At 42.9% G+C, this 19,791-nt stretch overlaps 2 protein-coding genes across 8 annotated transcripts in view; one reads left to right on the top strand and one right to left on the bottom strand.

The window, feature by feature from the left end:
• Window positions 1-38: 38 nt before the first annotated feature.
• On the top strand, window positions 39-8,828 carry bace1 (beta-secretase 1). 7 transcript variants are annotated; one of them, XM_027030636.3, is made up of 11 exons: window positions 39-183; window positions 332-388; window positions 747-960; window positions 2,748-2,836; window positions 3,604-3,820; window positions 4,090-4,227; window positions 4,366-4,500; window positions 4,858-4,959; window positions 6,146-6,295; window positions 6,476-6,647; window positions 7,088-8,828. In XM_027030636.3, exons 1-11 carry the CDS (start codon window positions 59-61, stop codon window positions 7,330-7,332), a joined length of 1,644 nt encoding a protein of 547 aa, XP_026886437.3. In that variant the 5' UTR covers window positions 39-58; the 3' UTR covers window positions 7,333-8,828. The 7 variants fall into 7 exon arrangements, with proteins under 7 accessions (XP_026886437.3, XP_026886441.3, XP_026886443.2 ...); XM_027030641.3 differs by having other exon boundaries at window positions 89-183; window positions 743-960; XM_081723988.1 differs by having other exon boundaries at window positions 90-183; window positions 332-438; window positions 640-960.
• A 2,815-nt stretch (window positions 8,829-11,643) lies between these two features.
• axl (AXL receptor tyrosine kinase) overlaps window positions 11,644-19,791 on the bottom strand; it is a 28,791-nt gene continuing 20,643 nt past the window's right edge. Inside the window, exons 13-20 of the mRNA XM_027030655.3 lie at window positions 18,723-18,818; window positions 18,564-18,641; window positions 18,357-18,449; window positions 18,021-18,142; window positions 16,662-16,771; window positions 16,344-16,503; window positions 15,108-15,244; window positions 11,644-14,677 (exon numbers count right to left, since the gene is read on the bottom strand). Of these exons, the coding sequence (XP_026886456.2) occupies window positions 14,233-14,677; window positions 15,108-15,244; window positions 16,344-16,503; window positions 16,662-16,771; window positions 18,021-18,142; window positions 18,357-18,449; window positions 18,564-18,641; window positions 18,723-18,818 (1,241 nt within the window). The 3' untranslated portion in view covers window positions 11,644-14,232. The remainder of the gene's footprint in view (window positions 14,678-15,107; window positions 15,245-16,343; window positions 16,504-16,661; window positions 16,772-18,020; window positions 18,143-18,356; window positions 18,450-18,563; window positions 18,642-18,722; window positions 18,819-19,791) is intronic.

Raw genomic sequence — 19,791 nt, 5'->3', positions numbered from 1 at the left:
CATTGAACTACATATCCCAGAATGCTCGACAACCAAGGCTTTCATATTTTGCCCTGAGATGCGTTCAGTGCGCACGGATGCGGGGAAAGATGGAGGACTCGGAGGCAGGAGGTGCTTAGAGATCGGACAGATGCGGATTATGGGAGGCACCGCGATGGAAGTGTTTATTAGAAAAACCCAACGGTAAACTGGCGTCATTTCGAAATTTGAACAGCTAGATATTAACGGAGAATGTCTTTTAGCGAAACCGCGACCAAATCTCAGTCATTCCGTTGTAACGTGTCTTTATTCTTTTTATTCCTGACTTATATTTTTACATTTTTATTATTAGCTCTTTCCTGTTTTGCCAATTCGGCTTCCAGAAGATGAACCTTGGTTTGGCAATGAGGTATCGGGCACAGTAACCTGTTAATATATTACACATAACTGGAAGGAATGGTACGTGCTGATTTCTAAAGCGAAAAATCTGTCTCAGATGGCGAAGACGGGTGGCAGTAGTCATTCGAGTGTCATGATAAAGTTGTCGGATTTTTTTTCAAACACATTGTAAATTGCCGAGTTGTGTCATTTCTCACTGGTATTTTGATTACAATGTCAAATGAGCGGTCAGCAAATCGCTGTCTAAAATTGGATCTGTAGGTGCTGTAGGTGCTGGAAAAAAGACTTGAACTACTAGACAGGATGACAAGGCTGTGTCACCATTTGCTCTTACTTTCGTGGACAATAATGTCCCTGTTTGAAGTCAGCATGTCCGGGACCAGCTCTACAGTGCTCCGTGTGGCCCTGCGACAAGGCCCCCACACCCCTCCGCAGCCTGAACCCTGGCAGGGTCCCCAGATGCCGATGCGGAAACGGAGGGGTACCAGTAGCATTAATTTTGTGGACATGATCGACAACCTCCGTGGGAAGTCGGGACAAGGCTACTACGTGGAAATGGCTGTTGGCACACCGCCACAGAAGGTTAGAGTAGTGTCACTTGACACGCTTGTGTTTATTTTTACAGTAACGCAAGGGTTACGAAGGAAGCCAGATACTAAGAGGACGTGCCTCATGACATTACTTAATTTGAATATTAGTCCTATCCGTTTACTGAATGACCTGTGTTGCTTTAGAGCTTGCTGAGAGTTAGTCATTTTTCTGTATCTTTATACACCCCACTTGCTTTCTGTGCTGTATGAGAGACTTGGTCTCTGCTGAAGTGGCAGGGGAGGGCTCTGCCTAGCACTGGGTTTACTGACCAATCACTAGCCAAGAACTGGGATTACTGACCAATCACTAGCCAAGCACTGGGATTACTGACCAATCACTAGCCAAGAACTGAGATTATTGACTAATCCCTACAGTTCCAGCAGCCTTGGCTCTGCATACACATTCATCCTTTACTGAGGACTCAAGTGCCTGATACTCTAATCCAAGCCCTTTTCTTAAAATAATAAACCCTACAGAGACGATAGTGAGGGACCTCATAACAGACGTATAGTAGTGAGTAAAAAGATATTCCCTGGAATTGTATAGTTGAGATCATGTATCTGATTTTAAATATTAAAGTGTGCATGTGCATGCGGGTGGTGTGTGTATGTTTGTGTGTGTACAGTAGATGGGGGTATTGCGGGGCAGGATGCTGGTGTGGAAAAAAAGCACAGGAAGCCTTCCTGTCTCTCTCCATCTCTTTCTCTTCCTTTCTCTTTTTCTCTGTCCCTCTCTCTCTCTTCCTCTCTCTCTTCCCTCTGCTGGCATGGCTTTAACGGACATCTGAGGACAATAGAATTGTGTGGAACAGTGAGAGAGATGCCCAGTCAGCAGACATGAGCAGGTCTGGAGCGGGACAGATGACAGTGTACAGTGGGGACAGAGTGGACAGAGCTACAGTGGAACTCTCTCAGAACGTCCCTTAAAACTACACTAATGGATCTTACATGCCACGCTTTTATGTCTATAGCTTTGTATTTGTAAACAGAAACAAGACTGATCTTCAAATTCTACATCATACATAAGTATGATTTAATTTGATAACTCATTGTTAGAAACACTAACAGTTTTCATTTTTTATGTTATCAATAATTTTTTTACTTATTTACTCATGTTATTACTTTGATATGGAATTGTGGGATTGTCATTTATATTTGTAACCTGCATTACGTTGCTAAATGAATCGATGGTACACTTATTCAGAATCAGGATGGGTTCTGCAGGCAGAGGAAGGGTACACAAAGGTCAGAGAGTGAGTCCTGATTCAGAAACATTCAGCTACTACTGTCTGAGAGTCTGAATACTGCTTATCTATCTTTTCTTCACTCTCTTTTTCTGTCATTCTCTTTCTCCCTCTCTTTCTATCTCTCCTTCTCTCTGTATCACATTTTGCATAGTCAGTGACTCACACAGGCTTAAAGCCTGTCTCTGGTAACAGGTAGAAGGACAATCAATAAAACATCTACTCTTTAATTACCACTGCAAGGGCAGTCACACCCCCAAAATCACATCACCCCAGGTCACCCCAGGTCACCCCACATAACTTCACATCACTCCACATCCTCCCACGTCACCCAACATCATGCCATGTCACCCCACATCACCCCATATAACTCCATGTCATCCCACATCACGCCCGCCACATCACTCCACATCACCCCACATCACCCAACAACACCCCACGTCACCCCACCTCACTTGAAAACACCCCACATTACCCCACGTCACCCCACCTCACGACATCATCCCACATAACCCCATGTGTGATTGTGTTGCAGCTGAATATACTAGTGGACACAGGCAGCAGTAACTTTGCAGTTGGAGCAGCATCCCACCCCTTCCTGCGCAGATATTACCACCGTTCCCTGTGAGTACTCCCTGACCACACCCTCACACGCCCTGATCACACACTCACATGCACCGAACACACTCTCACACGCCCTGAACACACCCTCACACCCTGACCACACACTCACACCCACCAACCACACTATTACATGCCCTGACCACACCCTCACACCCCCTGACCACACCCTCACATGACCTGACCACACCTGATATTACAGATAGCCCAGTGTGGTGTAGTGTGATGTTACAGAGATCCAGGTGTAGTATAGTGTGATATTACAGAGCCAGGTGTAGTGTAGTGTGATATTACAGAGACAGGTGTGGTGTAGTGTGATGTTACAGAAACAGGTGTAGTGTAGTGTGATATTACAGAGACAGGTGTAGTGTAGTGTAATATTACAGAAACAGGTGTAGTGTAGTGTGATATTACAAAGACAGGTGTAGTGTAGTGTGGTATTACAGAGACAGGTGTGGTGTAGTGTGATGTTACTGAGAGCCAGGTGTAGTGTAGTTTGATGTTACAGAGAGCCAGGTGTGGTGTAGTGTGATGCTACTGAGAGCCAGGTGTAGTGTAGTTTGATGTTACAGAGAGCCAGGTGTGGTGTAGTGTGATGCTACTGAGAGCCAGGTGTGGTGTAGTGTGATGCTACTGAGAGCCAGGTGTGGTGTAGTGTGATGCTACTGAGAGCCAGGTGTGGTGTAGTGCAGCACAGATTTGTCTCTCAATGCTGGCCATGGTCCTGTAACAAAGAAAAACAGCTGACCACACATCTTTGTCTTCTTCAGCTCTACGTCCTACAGGGACTTGGCGGCAAGAGTGTACGTACCATACACCCAGGGCCGCTGGGAGGGGGAGCTGGGGACAGACATGGTGTCGGTGCCGCACGGACCCAGCATCTCCCTGAGAGCCAACATTGCTGCCATCACAGAGTCCGACCGCTTCTTCATCAATGGCTCTAACTGGGAGGGCATTCTGGGCCTGGCCTATGCCGAGATTGCCAGGGTGGGTACTGCACATGTGTGTGGTTTAAGGGTGTATGTATGTGGGGGGCGGGGTGGAATTTTGCACACGTGTGTGTGTGGGGGGGGGGGGGGGGGGGGCTCCACACACGTGTTTGTGGGGCTGCACATGCATGTGTGTGTGGGGTGTGGTGGGTTCTGTCCATGTGTGTCTAATATCCTAGGTCTGCTCTTTACACTCCTGTCTTCTCCTGTCTCTCATGTCTTTTCTCTCGTGTCCTCTCTCTGTCTCATGTCCTGCTATCCTCTTAGCCTGACGAGAACTTGGAGCCCTTCTTCGACTCTCTGGTGAGGCAGTCCAGTGTGCCCAACCTGTTCTCCCTGCAGCTGTGCGGAGCCGGCTTCACACAGAACTACAGCCTGGGCAGCGCCACTGTGGGGGGCAGCATGGTAGGAGGGCATTAGCTATAACAAAGCCAAACTGACAAATATACACTTGAAAAAGATGTGTGACTTAGTAATATGAATATGAGGACATGTTATCGTAGAGGATGAATGTGATAAGCCCATGTAATAAAACTTTCACAGATTATTGGCGGGATCGACCCTTCCCTTTATGTGGGGGATGTGTGGTACACTCCAATTCGTCGAGAGTGGTATTATGAGGTCATTATTGTGCGCATCGAAGTCAACGGACAGGATCTCAACATGGACTGCAAAGAGGTACAAAAGAGGGGAAGCTTTCCAATTTTTTCTTAAAGCAGTAGCACAAACAAGCTGATATCAAAATGACTGAAAGCCTTTGATTAGAATAATGTAATTTAATTGGCATAATGCTAATTGCATCTTTTCGCACTTTCATTGATATTTTTTGTTATACAGCTACAGCATTTTTGACTGAACGGTTCTCATAAATATTTGTCAGCTCTTCTTACTGTCATTAATGTTTTAGTCTTTTCAGTCAACCTGAAATCTCTGAACAGGAGCTTTGATAACTTTGAAATTAAATTTTGTAAAGTGTAAAATAACACTTTTATCTCTGTCTCCCTCTCTCTCTCTCTCTCTCTCTCACTCTGGCAGTATAACTATGATAAGAGCATTGTTGACAGCGGCACCACAAACCTGCGCCTCCCTCGTAAAGTGTTCCAGGCGGCTGTGACAGCCATTGAGGCCGCCTCTTCGGTCAGTTGTTTTTCTCTTGGGTCTTTTCTCTCAGCAGACTGGGAAAGAGGAGAAACCACAGAAACATGCAGGAAACCCTTGTCACTGGTTATCCCTAACCCTAACCCAGCCCTGTCACCCTAACCCTAACCCAGCCTTGTCATTGGTTAACCCTAACCCTAACCCAGCCTTGTCATTGGTTAACCCTAACCCAGCCTTGTTATTGGTTAACCCTATCCCTAGCCCAGCCCTGTCACTGGTTAACCCTAACCCTAACCCAGCCTTGGCACTGGTTAACCATAACCCTAACCCAGCCTTGTCATTGGTTAATCCTATCCCTAACCCAACCTTGTCATTGGTTAACCCTAACCCTAACCCAGCCTTGTCATTGGTTAACCCTAACCCAGCCTTGTTATTGGTTAACCCTATCCCTAGCCCAGCCCTGTCATTGGTTAACCCTATCCCTAGCCCAGCCCTGTCACTGGTTAACCCTAACCCTAACCCAGCCTTGGCACTGGTTAACCATAACCCTAACCCAGCCTTGTCATTGGTTAATCCTATCCCTAACCCAGCCTTGGCATTGGTTAACCCTATCCCTAACCCAGCCTTGGCACTGGTTATCCCTAACCCAGACTTGTCATTGGTTAACCCTATCCCTAGCCCAGCCCTGTCATTGGTTAACTCTATCCCTAGCCCAGCCCAGCCCTGTCACTGGTTAACCCTAACCCTAACCCAGCCTTGGCACTGGTTAACCATAACCCTAACCCAGCCTTGTCATTGGTTAACCCTGACCCTAACCAACCCTGTCACTGCTTAACACTAACCTATAGGCCCATACCGCTGTGTCCCCCCCCCCCCCCAATCCCCCTATGTGTTTCCCCCCTCCCCCATCCCTGTGTGTTTCCCCCCTCCCCTATACCCCTCTGTTCCCCCCATACACCTGTGTGTTCCCCCCAAATCCCATGTGTTTCCCCCCTCCCCTATACCTGTCCCCATACCCGTGTTTCCCCATATCCCTTCATTTTCTTTTCTTTTGTCCCTCGCTTTATCCATCTCTCTGACTATACATCTTTCTTCCTCTTACCATCTCCCTCTTTTTCTTTGTCTATTCCTCTTTTTTCTCCTTCTCCCTCTCTTCTTCTCTATCCCTCTCTTCTGTGGTGGTCTTTTTCTGTCTCATTTCTCCTGCTCTCCCTCTCCCGTGCAGACAGAACAGTTTCCATCTGGGTTTTGGCTGGGTGAGCAGCTGGTGTGCTGGCAGGCTGGAACCACTCCCTGGCACATCTTCCCCGTCATCTCCCTCTACCTAATGAGCGAGAACCACAACCAGTCCTTTCGCATCTCCATCCTGCCCCAGGTACAGTGTGTGTTGTCTGTGTGTGTGTGTACATGTGGTGTTTATGTGTATGTGTGTGTGGTGTATTTATGTGTGTGTGTGTGTGTGTTGTGTTTAGTGTGTCTGTGCATGCTCAGCTAATGCCCATGCCCTATGTGTGTGAATGTGTTAAGCTAATTTGCGTAGCCTGTTCTCTTGCAGCAGTACCTAAGGCCTGTAGAGGGCGTCGCCTCTGCACAGGAAGACTGCTACAAGTTTGCAGTGTCTCAGTCTAGTACAGGCACAGTGATGGGTGCTGTCATCATGGAGGGCTTCTATGTCGTCTTCGACCGCCAACACAAGCGCATTGGCTTTGCTGTCAGCACCTGTCATGGTAGGACAGAAAACTGAGGTGTTTTATGTAGAAGTATCTACTCTGAAACTGTACATTTCACAGTTACAATCTAACATCAGTTTGCTGTTTTAGGGCATTTTAGATCTAGTCAGTATGGTTGTGTTTTTCTTGCCTTTGTAGGTAATTTTTGGATAAAGTATTTACCAAATTAATTAATATTTAAATGTAATTTTTGGCTCTGTTTTGATTTTTAAAGAGTTTAAGGGCATTCCTTACTGTGTAGTATTTCTTTTCAGCAAAGGATAGTTTTAATGCCCAAGATAAATACCAATGACAAAATCTTTCAGGGAAATTGAAAAGAATTTATTTCAAGATCCACGCAGTGTGGACCCCCAACATTAGCCCAACTAGACTGAACCCAACAACTAGTGACACTTTGTTTGTGTTTGTGTGTGTGTATGTGTTTAACATCTCCGCAGTTCATGACGAGTTCCGGACAGCCTCAGTGGAGGGCCCGTTCCATGGCCTGGAGCTGGAGGACTGCGCATACAACATCCCTCAGACGGACGAGTCCACGCTCATGACCATCGCCTACATCATGGCAGGAATCTGTGCCCTCTTCATGCTGCCACTCTGCCTCATGGTGTGCCAGTGGCGCTTCTCCCGCTGCCTGCGCTCTCTGGGTGCTGGTGACTTCGCCGATGACTTGTCTCTCCTCAAGTGAGCCCCCCTGTATGTAGATAATAGTAAAGCGCACTGACTTGGTAGCCAAAAGTGGGACCATACCAAGTGTGTGATATGGGGGTTGAGCAGTAATGGGGTAGTGTATATAGATGTAAGGATCTACATATCGCGTCCAGTTGGACTGTCCTGAACTGGGAAGAGTTTATAACCCCACTGGTTTATAACCCCGCATGTGACAATGGTTCCCCTATCCCCAAGTGTGTAATGTATATGTCCAATGTGTGTGTGTGCGTGTGTGTGTGTGTGTGTGTGTGTGTGTGTGTGTGTGTGTGTGTGTGTGTGCGTGAGCACTCTTAAGATGTCATATCTTTTACTAATAACGGGAGCTTAAACTAAACATGATGTATAATTGCTGAATAACTTTTAACTATTTGTGATTTTACAAACAATACCAGCCTCTGAAAAGGAACTCATATTACTAACTACACAGATGACTTGCCCTTATTGACCTATGAAAGATACTTAAAGATACATTAAGATACCTTTATTTTAAAGGTCTATTTATGGAAACGTCTGATCTATGTATCTAAACACTCAGTGGCACTCATATTATTCCTCTAAATGTGAATCTGAGTAGTAATTCAGTGCTGGTTTACCTGGGAATATATGCACACACGGGAATATTTGCACGCACACACGCACACACACACACACACATGGGAATATACACACAAACACACACATGGGAATATATGCGCGCACACACACACACACACACTCACACACACAGTAGCTGATAATTTAAATAACCCACTGCTGCTCCATCAGAGACTTTATATTGTTTTACACACATATGCACACATACAACTGTCACTTAATTCACTTGTGAGCCTTCAAAATCCCCACAATGTTGATATGCGCTAGATAAATAAAGAGCAGCTCTGTGGTTGGCTGCTACTGCAGAGTGAAGGCTGAGAGCCTGGAGTCTCAGCGTGGTTTACGTCAGCTTGGTGAGTGGTAGAGGGCTGCACACGTGCTTGGTGCTCAGGCAGTTAAACATTGTGGCTGGTTAGAAGTAGATTGCTGTTATTCTAGTCAAAGCATAACATGCCTGATTTAGATTAAAAAGGGAAAACTGCTCATTACTTTAGCAAGAGCACCTTGCTTCTTGCTTTCACCCAGTTTATCTCAAGGGCTTTTGTTTGTTTGTTTGTTTTGGTTGTTTGTTTTTGATCTTTACAAAGGCACATTTTATTAGATTTGGTTTATGCTAATGAACATCTCTAACATCTAATGTTCATAGTGACTGTTTTTCGCACACCAAAAATATGCCACTTACTGTCTCATGACTGGTCAAACTGGTTTCTTGCCTTTTTGTATTTATACAAAGCACTATTCAACATGCACTGAATACAGACCAAACCTGCCTGTTCTCTAAGATTTGTTAACATGCCTCCACAAAGATGACGGCTTTGACGGCTGTGAAATCTTCATTGCATTATGTGTGTACTTTATTAAATATTATCTAGATCCTCACACAGCTGCCCTGATGAAGTCTGTTAAGGTGGAATAAACATCCAGCATAATACAGGACATTAACCACAATACTTTGAACAATGCTTCATTGCCTGCAGAATTCTCACTTGGATTTGGGTGATTCGGTATAGGGAGAGATTTGAATCTGGAGAGGTATATGTAAACCATATATAACCAGTGCACACTAAAACCACTAACAGCACACCTGGAACTGTAAAGTCTTCACAAAGAGTACAAATTATTAGCTTTTAAAAACTGCTGTCTCAAATGGTCATACATTTTTGTCTTTGTGACCCGTTTATTTTCAGATTTATTCCGATTTGATAGTTGTACATGACTTGAAAGTTGACTTGTAGACACCCAGCCTTGAACTAGATGAGAGTAGTGGACATGAGTAATATGATTGATACACAAGTTTATTTATTGCAAGAACAACCAAACATTTAAATGGGAAAATGTTGAAACATAAGTACCATGGCAGCCTACAAATCACATAGGCCATATATAATTAATTCAATTCAAATTTTCTTTCTAGAAACCAATACTCAAAAGGTGAACCCATCCTCCTTTGGTCATACCGGATTTCAAAGCCAAACAGAACCAACATTATTTTATAGTCCCTCGAGCTGAGGCAGCGCGTTAACACCTTCGCGCCATTTTATGGCCTGAGAACAAAGCAAAGAGACAGCGCCACAACTTTTAAAGGCAAGTTAAGTCTATTTGTATTTGAAAGTCATAGTTAATATTTGTTACATATGGAAAGGTACATGACTAAAATGTATTTGTCAGCGCTTGGGTAATGCTAACTAAATTAGTGGCTAACGCTAGCTTGCTAACTATATTATTAGATGTATACATTAGTTCGAAAACCTGCTACCTTGGTCGGTAAATAATGAGGAACAATGTTTCGGCAGTCTCACACTGTCAACTTGCGCTTTTGCGGCTGTTGGTGACCTTTCCAAAGAGCCAAAGTGCGTCATAACGTAGGTTAACTTAAGTTACCTAAGCCAGATAGGCCGCATAATTAGCTGCTGATTTTAGTGTTTTTCCATCAGTGTAGGTAACGCTAGCGTTATAGACTTCAGACTCAGTAGCTAGCTAGCGTTAGCAAAAGTAGCCGAAGTTGACATCTAAATTGCTAGTGCGATAAAGTACTAAGGCTCATTTCTGCAGAGGTTCCAGCCAGTCTGGAAAATATTTTTAGAATAATAGGCAGAACGTGTAGGGAGGGGATATATTGACGGGCTCAATAAATGGTTTCCGCATAAATTAATAATTATAGGCACTTGCAAGGCGTTGTATTATTCCTTTCTTAATGGTCTTCACTTTTCTGCGATCAATACAGCTGAACCGCTTAACATAGCTACAGACTCCATTCAGAATTTAAAATGTGCTCTTAGAAACACATTGTGGAATGTTGGCTTGAATTCTGCCATTTGATGTCAGTATAAGACTCATGCACACGTGGGACCCTCCTCACTTCCTTCTTCCCATTCACTCCTTAACTTTAGCACTCATTATACATACAGATTATCTATAGCAACCATGTAGACTAATAGCTTTATTTATAGATATTGTTATAGCTTTATTCCACAGCAATATATCTCTTTAGTGTACCACAAAAATTTGTGAGCAACTTCTGCTCATCAGTAAATGAACCTTCTCAACTTTGATTACTCAGGCCAAAATGTACAGTCCCCGACTCTGACCACATGCATTCTTCTGACATATTCCCAGCCAGTGGGACAACAGAAGAGGAGGTTAGTTCCAGATAAACTTCAGTCAGTCCTGACTGACACCATATCCGTGGCTTTCCTGAAATGCTCTGTAACCTTCGCGGGCGGGGCAGATCTGGCATACTCAAATAAATAATTTGATGGCATTAAAAATTCTTAAATATTGCCCATCTATCCACATTAAATGTCTTAATAGTCCGAAAAATGCCATAAAAAGTACATGCTTACCGATTTTTAGCCATCTATGTGCAAGTGTTCGCCAGAAATCCCAGGCTGAACACACCCGTGTTTTTTGGGGGGAGGGGGTTTGTTGTTTTGTTTTGTTTGTTTGTTTGTTTTTGTTTGTTTGTTTCCACAACGTCCGTTTAAATGGCCTTTTATAACATGCTTCCGGTATATGACAACTTCAGATAAAAATTAATAAGCTAACTCCTTCATCCATAACATTACCTGTTGTTATAATCACTATTAAGGAAAATGAAACAATTTGATTCATTTTTAACGATGTCCAGCTTTTGTTTTGATTTGCTTCTGCAAATTGTGTCAATGGAACTCAATCGCCACCTCCTGGTCGAAGTAAGTATAATATGCTTTTCGCCATTAGCTCCTCTGAGGAAAAAAAATCTGAAGTGTCCCGGAAGGTTAAGGGAAAAATTTCACAGGAGCTAATGACTAACAATTAGCATGTTTTAGCAGCTTCGACCACAAGGTGGAGATTCAGGGTTTTGTTTTGTTTTTTTTGTTGTTTTTTTGGAAATTACCCTTGGGGACAGCCAGAGTAGGGAGGGGGAAAAATTGTAGAACTTTGACTCCAGAGCGCGCTTTCATTTTTTTCATTTTGTTTTTTCTTTTTTTGTTACCCTTTTTCATGTACTTATCTCATCAGAGCACTTAATTTTAGTTTCTTCACTTTCAGTGTGGATGGTTTTTCACTTTGGGCACTTTTAATCCCTGCCAGTAATAATCAAAGCTACGTTGTGTAATGTAGCTGTGAAGAGTACAAAGAACTTTGGCTGGTGTAATGCTGAATGTCACTCATTGTAAACCACTAAAACGTGTTGATTAAACAGACAAATGTATGTGTTGTGTAGATAGCATTTATTACATATAAAAGCATATCAAAATTGTCCAAAAATCATAATAGTTACATTAATGTTATCTAGACACACAGACCTAATTCTACACATTTGCATATTACAAACACCAATTTTAAGGCGGAATACTGTTTTTTCCAAGGCACTTTTAAGTGTCAAATTGCCTCATTCACGTGTGAATTTTTATGGACGTGACAGCATTTGTGCAACAGGATGTGCTTATAAGACCACCATGAAGGAGTGCATGTGACCATCTTATACAACCACCATGAAGGAGTACTTTCTTCGTTGTAAGGGAATTGTGCAATATCCTGATCTAAGGTTAACTGAAAACAGTTGTATTTGTCTTTAAATGGTCAGAATTATGTTCTTCCTAAAGATAGGGAAAATTTGGTATGTCCAAAATAGCCTACTATATACTACTCACATACGGATTGGGTCCCAAATCAGTATGCAGCATCTGACCAAAATAAATTTTTCCAGTACACGAAAGCTACCCGGATGATGTCCAATTTCCACCAAATATTTTAGTACATGACCAGAGCTCATTATGGTTTACTGCATCCTGTCATGCAATGGTGGCTGGTCTTTCCCAAGTGGGTGGAACCTTCACATGTTTGTGACCCTGTAGTATGGTTTACGTTTGTTGCATACTGGGTACTGTATTGCATACTACTATGGGGACCAGTATCCAGTGTACAGTATATACTAAGTGCAGCATGTAGTAGGCTATTTCGAACAGAGCCTAAGACCCTGAAAATGTGTTTGTAAATATGAAGATGACACCAGTGAAAGATATAGGAAGGACATGGCAGTGTCTAATGAAGCGTGATCTACACATGCATTGACATCTACGTACAACACCACATCTTGCAATTCACTGTACATTAAAAATATTTTAAAATTTCTGAAACCAATTAAATGTTTGAAACAGTATCACTAAATGAAAAATTGTACCTCAGTCTTTCCTCTCCCATACCATAAACTTTGATAGTAATGAACACACTGTTCTGTTTCTCAGTGGATTCAACATGAAACTTGTAAATTGTAAATATTTTTAAACATATAAAAAGTTATAAACAATTATTTTATGTTGTGTTCTTTTAAGCATTTAAAATTGTTCAAAAAGAAGCTTAGCACTTTGATCACAATTTCACCATAATTCTATCATATATCCAATAAGAATTTCATGCTAATTCTACCATATATCCAATAGGAATCTTAGGCCAACAAGTGGGCAGTATGCATAACAGACAAAAGAACTTGAACACAAAACATTGACAACACAAATGATTAGTGCAATGATTTCATATATACAAAAAAGATAAAGAAAAAAAAAACAGTAACAAACAAACACAATAATACTGTGTTTGAGTCGAGGTTCTGCTGGGTAGCAGAAGTCTGGTGTGCCCCTAACCCTGTCTCACCTACTGCCCTTTTTATGCTGATATGGGATCCAGCCTATGTTGCCATTGGAAACCATAAAACTGGTCTCAGATCAGTTTGAGGACAATGGCTAGATTTCAGCATTAACCTGGCATGTTAAGAAAACCTTGGTAACCTTTCAGTACAGTGTATGGTTCACTCATCAAAAACATTCTACCTCACAGGAATGCAGACAGTCAATTTATACAATGATGTAGTCACCAGAACAGTACTGGGAATTTGGTTTTGTTTGTTTGATGGAAGAAACATGGATGTTCTCTTTACATAGATCTTGGTAGAAACATTTCTGATACATTTACATTTATCCAACCTAGATTAGTTTTCCCTTTTATTCTTTCCCAACGCTGACAAGGTGATTCCCCCGTACTCTCTGGCATTATATAAAGCCATCTTCCAGTGACTAGAAGAATCCTGGGTTGGCTTTAAACATTGTCTTTGGAGAGGACAAAGTAAAAAAACTTCCCAACTGTCAAAAGTGGACATGGAACCCAGTGTTCAGAAGAAAACAAATGACTTAATCAGGCCTTATTTCCTGTTTGCAGTGTGGCAGTGATATGCTGGTTTTAAGCAATGTCAAGATGTCTTTTGGATTGCTCTCATTGACTTGTTGAAAGTTAGTACCTCCTGAGTTCATTGCTTCCATTGACTGGCTGAGAGTTAGTACGTCCTGAGTTCATTGTTAATGCTTGCTTTACATGTGGTCATATAGACTTTCATGCTAACTTGTCAGATGCATGTTGACCTAGTTTAAATCTGTAGGCTTGAATGGTGCATCAGTTTGAATAGCTTTAACTAGGTTTACCATCAAAAGTGTGGGTGTGTTGGCAGTGTTGTGGTGAGTTAACATCTCAGGTTTATGGGTATTGTGATTAAAAAATATATGATTGTTAATTGCCTCACTATATTATAGAAGTAAAATAATGAGATTGGAAACATTTGGACTATATCTATTTTAAATGCCTCAATTTAACCATGGAGGGTCAGTGGAAGTGTGCATGTGTGAGCAGGTGTGTGTAGAGGGCATGTGCAAAGGGGCGAATGACGCTGAGGGTCAAAACCTAATCTATCCCTACGAGGGCAGTACAGCGGCAATATACATTTTCATAGTCTCTTTTAGTCCGTTCAGGGTCACTGCCAGGGTGCCTTCTTTCCACCTGGCCCCTCTATCTCGTCTAGGGGCAGGTTCTCAGAGGAGGGTGCTGGGGTGGCGCGGGAGTACATTTGCAGCAGGGCTGGTGTGGACCCCGACAGTGTCAGGCTCTCCAGGGAGTCGCTGTGCAGCAGGCGCTGGCTTTCGTGCTGTGGGCAGATTACGTAGCGGCCAGGTGGGTGGATCTCCGCAGTGGCCATGGCATCGATGGCCTTCAGGGGGCATGGACCCCCTATCACGGACTCTCCACCCCCCACTGCTCCGAGCTCGCCAGGCGACTCCTCCATGTTCACATAGAGGATCTCGTCAGGGTCCTGCGGATCAGGCAGCTCGTCCAGGGCCTTCTCGAGCTCACAGCGCAGGACCTCGAAACTTGGCCGGTCCTTTGGGCTGAGCAACCAGCAGGAAAACATCAGCGAGTATCTGAAGTCGAGAGAGAGAGGAGACATTAACTCAGAATGGAGAAATGGTAAGGATCCACAAGCATGCTTTGCTATATACTGTCAAGAGGAAAAGAGCAGAGAGAGTGGGTGAGCGACAGAAAGTGATCATCTTATATCAGTAATGGTCAGGTTCTCTAAGAGTGCAACATAAGCTAAGTGATGTATACAGTGTTTTTGTAATCCCTTAACACAACAATCTTGTTTTGGGACCACACCAACAATTTGCTATCATTATTATTAAAAATTGCCTAAACTTATTTTTTATGGCTCAGAAATTGAGCATCATCCAACTTGAGGCCCAACCATGTTGGAGAACACACACAGTGTGTGTGCGTGGTCAGTGCTGGTCTATAACGCTGACCACGTTATACGGGGGGGTCTGAGTGTGGGGTGAGATGTTGATCACCCACATGCTGTCCAGACAGTCAGGTGGCTGCTTGAGGCGATGGCCCTGTCTCAGGTAGTCGTAGATCTCACTGTTCTCCACGCCGGGGTACGGAGTCTGGCCACGCGTGGCGATCTCCCACATAGTCACACCAAATGACCACTGATAAAGAGAGAGCACAGATTGTCAGAGGATGTGCAGGGAGATAAGGAGGATGACAGTCTAACAGTGTTACGGGACAGGATGTGGCATCCTCTGGGTGTGCTGTGTCAATGTTCTTACAGAGTCAGCACACACATTCATATCACCAGTGTCCTAAGAAGCCTTGTTTACACCTGGTAGGAGTTAGTAACTTTATTGGATAAGGAAAAGAATGTCATCTGAAAGTGTTTTGTAATTTTAAAAATTATTTATTTATTTATGTATTATTATAATAAAAAAAAAAAGTTTTGCTGGTGTACAGTTGTGGCCAAATGTTTTGAGACTTGACACCAATTTTTTCACTAAGTTTACTGCCTCATTTTTTTTAGATCTTTTTGTCAGATTTTGATATGCTATAGTGAAGTACAATAAGCATTTCATAAGTTTTCTAACTTTTTATTGACAAATGTTTAAGCAAAGACTTACAGTGTTGACCCTTTTTTAACAGAAGAAAACTTTGCAAGCACCACCACCTTTTTAAAGCAACCAGTCTGCTCTTCTAATCAGCATGATGGAGTGATATCAGCTTCCTTGTCCTTGTTAACACTTTCTCTTGAACTTACGAGAAGATCACTGAAATGATGTTAGCAGGCCATTTTTAGGCAGGGCTGCAATGCAGTGGCTGGAATGCAGTAATTTTTGTGATTTGAGTTAATTAATGGCAAAGAATGACTTTGCAATTAATTGCAATTCATCTGATCACTCTTCACAATATAGAGTTGGTGCAAATTGCTACCATAAAAACTGAAGCAGCAAACTTTATGAAAACCAAAATTTGCACTAGTCTCAATTTTTGGCCATGACTGTTGTGGTGTACTAACCAAGAAATGTACCAAAACAGTAAAAATTACACTAATTGATGTGGAGAAAAGTGGAGTTAAGAAGTTATCACAGTGAATAGTTTTGGCTGAATTCCTCAATATATAAAACAAAGCTCATTCAGATGTATTATCCTATAACATGTGATCTTAGTAAGACCTAATCCCCTGCAATGCAGATCCTCCAGCTCAGCTATAGCACAGAATAGCACAGTAACAGGTGTCCCCACAGTGTTTCCTACCACATCACTCTTGGTGGTGTAGACTCGGTCTGCCAGGCTCTCAATGGCGATCCATTTGACAGGCATCTTTGAGATGCGACCCTGTCTGTAGTAGTCTCCATTGTAGATCTTCTTGGAGAGGCCGAAGTCAGCAACACACACATTCATGTTCTCGTTTAACCTAGGAAACCCAGACACAGCAAAAATACTTACTTCTGAGGGTAATAAAAAACTTTATAAGGCAACAAATACTTATTCTGTATAAAATTGTTTATGCATGTGCATTTCTGTGTAAATTTGTGTGAGTATTTTTTGTGTGCGTGTGTGTTTTGCACTCACATGCAGTTTCGTGCTGCCAGGTCTCTGTGAATGAAGTTCTTGCTACTCAGGTACTCCATACCTCTTGCAATGTCTGTCATAAACTTGACCAGCATCTGAGAGGGCAGATACTGCAGAACACGAACAGACACATGTAAACATTAAAAGTGATGCCTTAGTGAAATTAATGACGATGCAAAGCAGTGTACTGTAACTGCACCATACTTAATGGTTATACATTAGGGGGTGCTAGAGTCCTTTTCATGCTTGGCCATTTCAGTAACAAAACAATGAACTGCAATGAAGATCCACACCCACACAGATGTCCAGCATGTCCTAGTTGAACTGATACAGTTGTGTACATGAGGACACTTTCGGGGAATTTTTTTTGTCAAGTTTACAACTGCATTTCCAGACTCAAAGCATTGCCTTAACCCATTAGGGCATGAGGGAGCCAGCCGCTGGCCAATCAGAAACAACAGTGAGTTATTTCAGTTATTTATCTTATTTGGTCTGGTTGCTAATGTTTGTGTCCTGTTTGTGAATGATAAATAATTACAAATAAAGCCATTAATAGTGCTCCAAAGAGGGAGGCGGTGATGAGCAAAACAACAACAGTGGATTTATATGGTGTGTATATGGTGAGTTTGTTGATTGGCAATGAGGATAATTCAGAATAAAGTAATAATTAATTAACACTGAAAAATATGGTCATGATAGATTTAAAATTATTTTAATGAGGCAAATGTATTTATATAGCGCTTTTACAACAGATATTGTCACAAAGCAGCTTTTCAATTGTCCATGCCCAAGCCCCAAGTGAGCAAGTCAAGGGTGACAGTGGCAAGAAAAAAAACTCCCTAGAGTGTGAGGAAGAAACCTTGAGAGGAATCAAGACTCAAACAGGGGCCATCCCCCTCTGACCCTTCAAAACAAGGCACTAAAGAAAACGTCACGAGATGTATTTTGTTAACCCGTCTACACATTTTTTGAGTACAATATTAGCACATGTACAAGTGGTAAAACTACTGATGTCAGAATAAATGGATTGGTAGCAGCTAAGTGTGAACTAGACAGGTGAAGACATGAAGGGGTAAGTCCTGAGCAGGTTTGCTGCACTGCGTACCTCCTGGAACCAAGGTAGAGAACAGAAACACTGGAAGCAAGAGAGCATGTCCCATCACACATGCCCTTCATGTTGCGTCACACGGCTTTGTTTGCCACTGTGCTGTTTGTAAGGCTGCATATAAAGGTTGTCCATTTGTGTGATTTGTGTGATTTAGAGGGTGGTCGTGCACTGTACATGTGTGTGTGTGTGTGTGTGTGTGTGTGTATGTATATGTGGTGGGGAGGATGGGGGGAGGCAGAGTAGACACTCACCACAGGGCTGTCTCCAAGTCTGGAGTAGAGCAGGTAGCTATGGAGGTCGCCATGTTTCATGTAGGGCAGGATCACCACAGGAGATGGGTAACCTTCACTTTCTACAGTCTGTAAACACACTCCTGCCACACACACATCAGTAAGAACACCAGGCTCATGACAGCTACCTCCTGTGGATTTTGGCAGCACTCTTTTTTTTTTGGTTAATTTCTTTGATTACTTTATTAATAACTATATAGCAGAACTATGGTAAGCACTGTTACTCTGGTATGTTAGCCCAAAGACCTACTGACATGTGCTGTCATAAAGCCTGCTTACATGGGGTGGGGGGTTTACCTAGTAGTCTCATGACATTCTGGTGGTCAAACTCCTTCATGCAGGCTGCCTCTCTCAGAAAGTCTTCCATTTCGGTACGTGTACAGATAGCAACTGCATACAGAGTAGAGAAGGTTGATTTTTATAAGATTGTGATGCGTGAGAATGACAGAGGGCATAATGGCTCTTCACATAAACCCTATTAGTTGTTCATATGTGTTCACTCACTCTTCATGGTCTTGACAGCTACTTTAAGCACAGAATCCTCCTGGGTCAGCAACCCTTCCATAACGGAGCCAAACTCGCCTGCAGCAGCACAAACACAACTCTGTGAATTTTTGTGTGTCACAATGATGGGGCTTTTGGGGAAACCTGAGTCATACTCACCCTCCCCAAGAGTCTTCCCCAGTGTTAGTTTGTGTCTGTCTACCATCACATCCTGGAGCTTCTGTTTGAGCTCATCACTGATACCTAGCGAGTTCACTGAGAACAGAAAGACAGTGATGACCACAGCTGGACCAACTAGGGTTAACCATAACTGTACAACCACCGCACCATATCTCCCATTAGAGGCAAAACATTTCTGCTGTTTAAAACATGCCTACCCTGTTTCACCCTGTAACACCACTGTCTTTTAAAGTCCTGAAATCACACACAACTCACGCACAACTGAGATCACCCTAAACCTAACCCTGAGTTTATTGGCGCTCGTCATCATACATTGCTTTCAGCATTAGTCATATTGGAATATCTGTTTTGTAGACATCTGTTGCTACAGTATCAGAACTTGTTGGCCCAGATGACCGGGGGCTTGACCAGGACTGTAAACTAAACATTTTACTGCTATATCTGCTATAGGACTCCCTAATGAGAGTCCTGCTGCATGGAAAAACTGGAACTGAAAAATACTGTTCTTACTAGGCACTCCCACAGGAGAACAAAGTGGAGTAGGGGTAACTTCCAGGGACAGTAGCCAGAGTATGAGTAACCCGTACTGCCCCCCTCCTTAGAAACCAGCAAAATAAAAAAACAACTTGATCCATGCAAGAATGGTTACTGCACATCTTTCCTAGTCTCCCCCTCGATCACATTCTGGCAACCAATGACATCATGCATCACTTAAGCTTTCTGGTTCCCACACAGAGAAGCCATGAGGCCCTGGTCCAGCCTGATAGGTCACCTATGTGCACCACTGTTTTCATCACAGTTTTCCCTTTAGCAGTTCAATCCAGGACCTGGGTCAAATACGATGGAGCTATTTTAATAGTCCTTAGATACACGTGTGTTCTCAGTCCTTAAACATGCTTCCACATACTACCATGACCATCTCCCTTTCTCTCTCCCTCTGTATTTCTCTCTCTCTCATTTTTCTCACACATACAGTTTGTGTGTGCGCGCGCACGCACATTTCAATGCGTGTCCATGTATGTGCCCTTGCATGACTTTAACAGAAGAA

Source organism: Electrophorus electricus, chromosome 11 (assembly GCF_041902795.1).
Source record: "Electrophorus electricus isolate QZ-2024a chromosome 11, ASM4190279v1, whole genome shotgun sequence".
Lineage (NCBI taxonomy): Eukaryota > Metazoa > Chordata > Actinopteri > Gymnotiformes > Gymnotidae > Electrophorus > Electrophorus electricus.
The sequence above is the reverse complement of the archived record's forward strand: the minus strand, read 5'-3'. Positions and strand labels throughout refer to the sequence as shown.

Coding starts and splice junctions, on each gene's coding strand:
- bace1 (XM_027030636.3), top strand. CDS start 59: ATGCGTTCAGTGCGCACGGATGCGGGGAAAGATGGAGGACTCGGAGGC. Junction 184..331: donor TTTATTAGAAAAACCCAACG/GTAAACTGGCGT, acceptor TTTTATTATTAG/CTCTTTCCTGTTTTGCCAAT. Junction 4,501..4,857: donor TCAACATGGACTGCAAAGAG/GTACAAAAGAGG, acceptor TCACTCTGGCAG/TATAACTATGATAAGAGCAT.